Source organism: Saccostrea cucullata, unplaced genomic scaffold (genome assembly GCF_032062105.1).
Source record: "Saccostrea cucullata isolate Sc308-1 unplaced genomic scaffold, CSIRO_AGI_Scuc_v1 ctg3119, whole genome shotgun sequence".
NCBI classification, from domain to species: Eukaryota; Metazoa; Mollusca; class Bivalvia; order Ostreida; family Ostreidae; genus Saccostrea; species Saccostrea cuccullata.
The window spans coordinates 37,400-47,026 of NW_026935434.1; the positions used below are offsets into that span (position 1 = coordinate 37,400).

The following is a 9,627-nucleotide window of genomic DNA, read 5'->3' on the forward strand; positions in this document are numbered from 1 at the left end:
TGAATAAGAAGATTTATCAAAAATCTGAGATACGGTTTTAAAGTTCAATCTTTAATCTACATTGAGACAAAATTTTGACTTTGAGAGGTGGAATACAAAAAAGTTGATTTAAAAAATACAAATGCACTAATATTTACATTAAAATATTAATAGTTTTTTAATAAGATAAAAATGAGAATTTAAAATACAATAATTAAATAGTATATTTAACAAGCTTTCAAATGATATATACTTTTAATATGTTATCTTTGTTAATGAAAGAATTACAAGCAAATTAAATTTTGCCCTTTGGAAACCTTTGGTGTATCCTTAATATATCTAAAATTTAATTAATATCTTGTCTTGTCCCTTTAAAAGTAAAGTTAACGTAAAAGAAATCAGAACAAAGAAAATTATTATTAGAAAATTATAATTAACTGAAAGCATTTAAAAGTAAGTCATCTGTTACAGCTAAATAGTTTTTTGACATCAGTTCGGAATCTCTTGTTCAGAAAGCTATAAATTAGAGGATTAATTGCATTATTAACGAAATAAGATTTCGAAAAGAATTTGTACACGACTTCTGCATCATCAGAAAGCGACTCTTCTAAATCCTTCTTCGCATGGCGAATGATCATAATAACGAGAAACGGGAGATAACTCAAAATAAAAGCCACCGTCACAGCAACAAAGATGGTAGTCGTTCTTGTGACTCTCAAACTGTTGACTAGTCGTTTACGATTTTTGGGCGTGGCATCTAACATGGGGTGAGCTTGACTAGGCGACGACCCACTCGTATTCTCGTCATTTATAAAATGAACATGCATGGAATAGGTCGATACAGTTTCACTCGCTCGGTTTTTCCGTAAAGAAATTCCTTTTCGAATAAAAATTGAGATTCGGACATAAACAAAAATCACAAATATGACAGAGACGACAAAACACAACATTATTGCACTATAGTAAAGCAGGGGGTATATCGTGTCTCTCATTTCGTCCGCGGTCGAGCAGTCCTCGCCTTCAATTTTGGAAAGTCCGACGTATACAGTTTTCCTCCCGAACACGACCGCCGCGGGCCATCCAATGACCGCCCCCATCACTATTGCACCGACACATAATTTCTTCACGGTAGAGTTATTGAAGTGCTGCCCCAGTCTGCAGATACGTTTATATCTGTCTATGGATATCGCCACTAGGGTCAGGGCTGACCCCATGGCCGAGAGAGATTCTATGGTTCGTAAGAGTTTACATGCCGCGGGGGCATAGAACATGTACGGATAGCGTAAATCTGCTATTTCCACCGGAATTCCAATAATACAGGTCAAGAGATCCAGGAAAGCTAGAGTGAGAATAAAGTAATCCGGAGACAGTTTCGTTTTCTTTCTGAGATATACAATACACACTAGAATATTGCCAATTATTCCACAGATCATTAACACGAACAGAAAAATTATCACAGGTAAATAACGCAAAGCCGCTTTGTCATTTAATTCCTTTAAAAGTATATATGGATCCGGATGGGAAGAATTTTCCAAAATAATTGAAAAATTAACCGTTGATGTGTTTAATTCCATTTTCCTTTTCTACTGGAACTTTTTATTCCAACATGCGTGACTGGTCATGTTGACATTAAGTCAATGAAGGAAGGCCAGGGACGACAAAATCCCTTGATGAAGCTCGACAAACCACACACTCCATAGCTTTAAAATGACACAACGAAATCCGTATAAAGCCTCATCTATGGTTTATCTTGAGATCTTTCAAGAGGGCGCAACTTGAGAATTATACGGAACATTTTTTTATACACAGAACAAGGAAGTTACATAATAATTAATTCCTTATGGCGAAGATTTACGAGTTTTTAACACAGTGGACTCTTTATTCTCCTTCTGTCAAATTTTTGTCGATGTTGGAAATACCCCTCTGATTTCTGAACATTTAAAGTTCCCCTTATAGATAACACAAAATGCACTCTCATGTACCAAGGTTTTTTTTTTCAGCGGCTTCGTTTTAAGGTGTCCTTCCACTCTGCGCTTTAAATCTCTTTCTTTAGTTTTAGGTACAAAAGAGTGTCTAATCGGTTAGAAATGTTTATAAAGCACCCTCCAAGGGGATTATATATCAAAGTAGGTCGACAATTCAAATACCCGGACAGTTTTGTGTATTGAATACTCGGGTTTGAAGCTCCACATGTAAAAACATGAATGTTATGATATAACCAATTGAGATAAAATAGAGTTAAGTATTAGCTCTATACCACGTTTGTACCTTAATGGTCATGGATAACAGTAGAACATGTACATATAGATATAAACTTGATAAAATAAAATGTCAGGGACCTCCGCACGGATTGACATATCAATGTTTTGTCATGATTAAAGTTCACATGTCGCTAATCCGTCAATTTTAACCATATTTTTGAACAATTTATACTAATATGACCCATTATATCATTTCGTTCTTTATCCTCCCCTGCTGTGAATACTACGTATGAGTGAATTTTAAATGACCACTTTCAGATGAACAATGGCTTTTGACACATATACATTTAACGTACGTTTGGTTTCAGTTTCAGTCAATTGAAATTCATGTGGATAAAGTTTAAATCTCTCAGAAAATGCATGAGCGGATCTAGGGGGGGGGGGGGTGCGGGACCCCTCATGTATTTGCAGAGTTATTAAATTATATACTAATTTAACCAAGTAAAAGTGACCTTGCAACCCCCTAGAAAACACAGACCCTCCTTGAAAACACAGATCTATTGGATATTTTGGGTTAGATTTTTTTTTACTTGGATTGAACCCCCCCCCCCCCCCCCCCTCCTGAAAAAAAACTGCTGGATTCGCGCCTTAGGCCTAAATGCAAAATCTGAGTTTAAATAAAATAATAACATGCAAAACATAGTTGATTTCGATACACCATTTCAATCATAATAGATTGCAGGCCCGTAGAATGGGGCGGGAGGATCTCAACTTTTTCCCGAGCATACTTTTTTGTTTAAGTTGAAGTATTTTAATTTTAATTTTGATGCCCCTCTCCCAGTTTTCTAATATGGAGATGAGTACAGCAAATTCCGTATTTCGAAAAAAAGTAATAATTGTAAGGAAAATGCCTCCACCCCCCACGAGATGATTTTTCTCGTGTATTACATACATTTCTTACCTTCTTTCTTCTTTTATAATTGATATTTAGTAAATCAGTGATTGAAAGAATTAAATACTATATTATTCCATATGAACTTAAAATTGTTTTAGTGAGTTTTATTATGTATTTTCCTCGTAAACAGTGACTCGTGTATTGAAGTATCTAATGCATACAGCAACAATTTTTAATTGTTTTAAGTGGGTCAAGTGTTTGTGTAAAAAATATGAAGTAGTGACTCAAACAAATAAATGTTAACTTTAAAGTGGGCAAAAAGGCTCTGAAATACCCTTGCTTTTACTTATAAACAAAAAAAATCAATTTAGGGACAAGTCATTCATGAAAATGAAAATCATAAAGTATCAATGTTAAATGAATGATTCATTATTTAAAAAATATAAATAAATGATTTGAATATTAAAAGGACAGGTCATTCATAAATTCAGAATTAAAATCATAAAAAGATTCAATGTTGAATTAAATGATTTATTATTTCAAGAAGTACATGAAAAATGAATTGATTACTTGCTAGTTTTTCCTATATAAAAATCGAAAGGATCAATCAAATTCAAAAACAGGGATTTCCTTCCGTGGTCTACAGCCTCATTCTTTGTAAAACTTTTTCGGCGAGTACATCGGAAAGGTGGTGGTTGAAATATTTGTACAACAAGGCGAGAATTGCTAAATTCAAAATAAAACAATCAGTGAAGTTTTCATTTTCTTTTTGACATTAACAGCGCCTACCATTATGTTTTCTACTATTCCGATCAGCATCAGTATTGCCATATAGACAATCACAGGAATATACAAAATAGCCTTTTCATCGTTCAGCTTCTGCAAAAGTTCACTGGCATTACCCGACATATTCTCGGTAGCGTTATACATTCTGTATGTGTATTATCGAGAAACTTATACTATTTTTTGTAGGGGCGTATTTACAGGTGAACGATAATTAAAATATACAATGGATTTCTAATCACTTTCCCTGTTATCTATCGCGGAGACACATTTATAAATGTTGGACTTTATATCATTCATCTATGCGTAGAAATAGAAACATATATCTAGTTGTCATTGCTCAATATCGAATAAATTTGTATGTTATTCTCTAAATTCCTTGTCTATGTGCAGCTCCAATACCACTAGATAATTTCATGTTCTATACAAATTGTTTTTAATAAATTATTTTCTTTTAGTTTTAATGATTAGGTTTAAAAATTAGCGATTAAATCATATTTATTTGAGCATTATTCATGTTATTGTAATCATTAAACCAATGGATCTAGTCCTCAGGATCACCGGTACTGCGTCATTAGTCGACTGTATTGCTATCAAGTATTGTAATTTTACAAGATTTTATAAATAATTGATAAAATAAATAAAATCAAGTTGTTATTTACGCATGATCATGTCATTAATTAATTTTCTGTGGCTTGTTAAATTTCAATGACGTCACAATTAAACTTCCAATACGGTGTACAAGGAAAAAATGCAGCGCATATTGCTTTATACATGTGGGTCTCTTAATAGACCCTTTTCCTGTGACATATTTTGCCTAGGAGTTATTCCCCTTAGCCGCCATCTTGTAGGGCAAAGTAGTGAATTTACCTCTTCGAGCAACCAATTTTTAAACGTGCATGCAAGAAATATATGCGGAAAAATATTTGTACAATTTTTAAAATTATGAATTAATAGAAGCCTTGACAAATGTATATTCATAAGAAAAATAGCATTATTGTTACCTCAGTAACCAGTAAAACAAATTGAACTTGGTTGAATAATGAAGGGATCTGGATATTTTGCCCTAAAATATGGCGGCAAAGGGGAATAACTCCCAGACAAAATATGTCATAAAAAAGGGTCTATTTCTAAATTAACATATCAAGGTAAAAGTTTGCATGATTGTGATGTAACTTTTAATAATTATTATGATTAAGATTTTATGACAATTAAAAATTATTTTTCTCACATGCAAGAAAAACACTCCAGAGAAATACGGTATTAACTAGTTCCCAGCTGTCAGTGTTTGGATTATTTATAGCATGCTTTACATATGAATCTTCTGACTACTTCCTGTCGGAATGCTGCATTGAGGAAACTGTAGATAACAGGATTAATGGCGTCGTTTATAAAGTAAGATTTCAAACAAAACTTGTAGACGACTTCCGTTGAAGATGAAAGGGTCTTCTCGAAATCTTTCTTGATGTTTCTTGTGACCCTGACCACGAGAAACGGTAGATAACTAACAATGAAAGCTACTGTAATGGCTATACATATCACGGTTGTTCTAAAAGTTTTAATTGTGTTCACCATTGTTGGTTCCTTGAATCCACCAGATGTTGATGGCGCATGCGCATTTGAATCATTGCTGACTTCCGTTGTTGTAGTTAATTCAGCATTGAGTTCATATCTGTTTAAATTTCTCTTGATCAGATCATTCTTACCTCTTCTGATAAAAATTGAAATTTTCACATAAATGAAAGTTACTACTGCGACACAAATTAAGAAATAAAGGAAAACAAGAGCGTAATAAAGTAGTGGATACACGGTATGTCGCTGTGTATCATCTGTCGAGCAGTCGCTCCCCTTAATTCCTGGTACCCCAACGTCCACCGATTTCTTACCGAAAACAACTGCCGCAGGCCAGCAAGTTAAAATACCGACTATCACTGCTCCAGCGCAAATCTTTTTCGCAGTTCCATTAGAGAAGCGCTCTCCAAGTCTGCATATCCGTTTATATCTATCCACAGCAATTCCAATCAAAGTCAGTGTTGAACCCATACTGATAAGGGATTCGACTGTTCGGAAAAGTTTGCAGGCGACAGGAGCGTCAAATGTGTACGGATACCTTAAATCTGCAATTTCTACGGGAATTCCAAAGAAGCAAGTCAGCAAATCGAGAAATGCCAGATTTAAAATGAAAAAGTCAGTAGAACATTTGAATTTCTTCTTAATGTAAACAAGGCATACCATCAGATTTCCCGCTATTCCGACCAGCATCAGTAGAACCATGTACACAATGACGGGTATATATAGTACAGCCTTGTCGTCGTTAAGTTTCTGTAAAAGTCTGCTGGCATCAACATCAGAAATAGTCCCGGACTGATTAACATTAAATGTGGTATATCGTGAGTCTGTCATTCTTTCTTTCCTTTATTTCGGAGACCTTTTAGTGTGTTCGAGATAATTTGAAATACTTTTTAAAATCAGTTTTCTTGTTACTTATTGACGGGCATATCCTTTATCATTTATCCTTGCCTAGCAACAGAAACATTTCTTTAATCAATTGAAATCTTACGGTTTTTAGATAGGCTGAAGAAAAAAAAGTCTTATAGGCGGTGTGTATGGAAAGTTATCAGTACATAATACATTAATTTTTTTCTTCCTGTTACTTTTTGCGGAGTCTGAGAAATATACTTTTTTAGCCTAAGTTACGTGTGATTTATTTCTTTAAAGCGTGGGTTAGCTGTACGTGCATAGACCTTTCTTTAAAAGATCCCTGTAGTTAAGGACAGACGAATAATAGATAAAATTTTCCATGATTTTGTCATTGAAGTATTGCTACTTAAACATGTTTACTCACAAAAATTTGGTGTACCTTACCAGGCATTTCTGCAAGATACCAGGGGTAGGTTTTCTTATAATACTTTTTGGAGGAAAAATAATTTTCCAATATCAAATGTTTAAGTGTTTGGATTTTTTAAAGACATTTAGAAACTGGTTTAGAAATCAAAATGTAATTAAAATTTTGAATATTTTCCATACATTACAAAGATAAACAAAACAGATTTTGAGGAACGTCTCTGTCTGACCTTAAGTGCCAAGTCTTGACATTTGCGGACTTAATGACAAGAGGAAGTATATATCAATATTAGAGACAAAGAATGCTAGACGATCCCCTTTTTCATACTGGTATATATTCAAGCTCATAAAAAAGATCAGGGTCAATAGCCGTAGAGTGACTTAAAACAATTATAATAAAATGCAAGTGCACAGTAGGGGGAGGGGTTGCCCTAGCTCTTTCTTTGCAAAAAAACCTTTCTTGTTGCCCCCCCCCCCACACACACACACACACACCTACCAATCCACATATTTTTGTTGTACCAAAGTTAAATGTTAGTAATTTGATAATGCATTTTAAATAAAATTTGACATTTTGAGGAAATTTAGAACACCCCCCCTCCTTCTCAAAGTTATTTTTACCTTTTATCTTTCATTTTCATTTTATCTATTGTACCCTTTCTACTACAAAGGAGGGGGTTTACAGGAAAAGAATGTTGTGTACGTAGGAATGCCAACAATGATTTTATTGGTGTTGTATTCTAGAGGCAAAAACATTGATTGATTGGTACGTAGCGCTCAGCTTTACATTAATTTTTACTATATTTCCTGATACAGTTTGGTTGCATAAAAAAATCAGGAAGAAAGAGGTGTAGAAAAAAAAAGAATTCTGCATTATTTCCTGTTCTCTTTAATGTTAACTTTATGTCTCAAGAAGAGCTCCATATAAAGATATAGAAAAATGATCAAATTTTAAAACTAAAATGTATGAATTTTTTCTTTGCCAAATGATAGTTGACAGGTGAAGATACCGTATCTAAAAAATAAGTTAAATGTGGTGGTTAATTTGTTGACCCCACAGCCTCCTTAAAAGCCATGTATCCAACGGATGAATTTTCAATCCTTCAGATAAGTATAGATACTTCTGAAATACACATCTGGTTGTATCTAGGACAAATGTCAAGTGGAAATATGTCATTGTAAAAAATATATATAATAGACAGGGAGGTATGATTATACCCCCCCGCTTGAAAAGTGGGAGGGTTTATAGTAATCTGCTGTATTTCCGTCCGTCCGTCCGTCTGTTACGCTTTGGGGGTACCCATCTCTTATCCGCAACTCCTCTCATACCACTGAAGGAAATTTAATGAAACTTTCACAGATTCTTAATTACATATTGCCATTGTGCACCTCCTATTTTACTTTTTGATCTAATATATCTTTTTGATTTTTCAGAGCAAAACATGGACACTGCCATTATTTTCATATGGGAGGCGGGGGTATCATTTAGTGAGCTCATTGCTCACAGTACCTCTAATTTAGTAATAAATTTGATGAGGTCTAAATCTAGATCGGTGAGACTTTTTTATCCTCATAGTACCATTTACTACAGCAGTATACAATATCCCTCATTATATAAATTTCCATTTTTACTTCCGTGTGTCTGGCGAGGTATATGTCAGTGTGCTGCACATTAAAGTACACGTATGTATACAAGTACAGTTTTCCGATACGCTAAGACTCCTTTGATTGAAAGATATTGATCAGGACGAACACACTCTACCCCTCCTATTTTTCTTGTCATTTCTATTTCAATCTGTAAAATATCACAACTATTTGAGTTGTTGTTTAGAATGACTAGATGAGTGAATTATGAGATTTATATTGATAAAATATTAATTAATATTCAAAATATTCAACACTTTTTTAAAAATAATTTAAAGTGCAAACAAATACTTGTAGGAGAAGAAAACCATGTCATATATTCTTGTTATATATTCTAATGATACATACATTTTAGTCTTCAATGTCCATTGTCCGTGAAAATAATTAGAATAAACCCCGAGATGCAGAAGCTGTCGTTAGAAAGGAGGATTAACCTGGTATATGTAGCAAGTTTCTTTTAATTAAGTTAAGGATATACGCAACCTACCTCAACTACTGATAATTTTTCAAGATTTTCTTAATCTAAGCTTACAATACCATTACATGTTCTTAGACAAAAAACCAGCATGCGTTTCCAGGGGTTTTGAAAAGGTATCAAATTGTGCATTCAAAGAAAAATGTACAAAAATTACAAAACATAAATTCCAGATTTTTTTCCATCAAAAATTATTTTAGAAGAGGTGTACAAGTCCATATTTCAACAGTAAATGTATTGCACACAGGTCCTTCATTTAGTGGAACTCTTCAACTCCAGGGAAGAACCCAATAAAGTTCAAACTACATTGCGTATGACCTTAATGTATTAAGATGTTTCAGCGTTATACAGTCTTTTCTGTTATACATTTTAATAAACATTAACATTTTTTCGAATAATATCGAATTCTTGGTGATTTTGCTTATTAAAACAAAGATACGAAATATTATGCATTTTCGTAAAAAGTATTGTTGAACAGATATAAGATAATATTGCCACGTTTTGATGAAATGGAACTACATGTACTATTTATATAGCCAACGTGTAACAATATGCCTTATGTATTAATACATCAAGAATTTTGCTTTAAACTGCAGATTTAGATCTGTGTTTCACTGTTCTGAAATGTATATCAGGAGTGAAAAATAGAGAACAAAGTGCCAAAACCTTAATATTTTACAGTGATCTTTTCTAATCAGCTGTTGCCTGTCGTCTGTCTTAAAACTTATCACAGTTTCAACTTTCTTCTCTGCGGTCCAAATTCAACCAAAATTGTACAAAGCAACCTCGGGTGAAAGGAGAGTTTA

The 9,627-nt window shown here is 33.7% G+C and overlaps 2 protein-coding genes across 2 annotated transcripts; both read right to left on the reverse strand.

The window, feature by feature from the left end:
* Positions 1-415: 415 nt before the first annotated feature.
* Positions 416-2,237, reverse strand: LOC134242803 (orexin receptor type 2-like). Its single transcript, XM_062724928.1, has one exon. It carries the CDS (start codon positions 1,551-1,553, stop codon positions 438-440), a length of 1,116 nt encoding a protein of 371 aa, XP_062580912.1. The 5' UTR covers positions 1,554-2,237; the 3' UTR covers positions 416-437.
* Positions 2,238-5,051: 2,814 nt separating this feature from the next.
* LOC134242807 (neuromedin-U receptor 2-like) lies at positions 5,052-6,599 on the reverse strand. The gene has a single exon (XM_062724930.1). The coding sequence runs from the start codon at positions 6,259-6,261 to the stop codon at positions 5,152-5,154; it is 1,110 nt and encodes a 369-aa protein (XP_062580914.1). The 5' UTR covers positions 6,262-6,599; the 3' UTR covers positions 5,052-5,151.
* Between the last annotated feature and the right edge of the window lie 3,028 nt (positions 6,600-9,627).

Excerpts from the sequence above, each read along its gene's own strand:
- LOC134242807 (XM_062724930.1), bottom strand. The coding sequence starts at position 6,261 with ATGACAGACTCACGATATACCACATTTAATGTTAATCAGTCCGGGACT.
- LOC134242803 (XM_062724928.1), bottom strand. The coding sequence starts at position 1,553 with ATGGAATTAAACACATCAACGGTTAATTTTTCAATTATTTTGGAAAAT.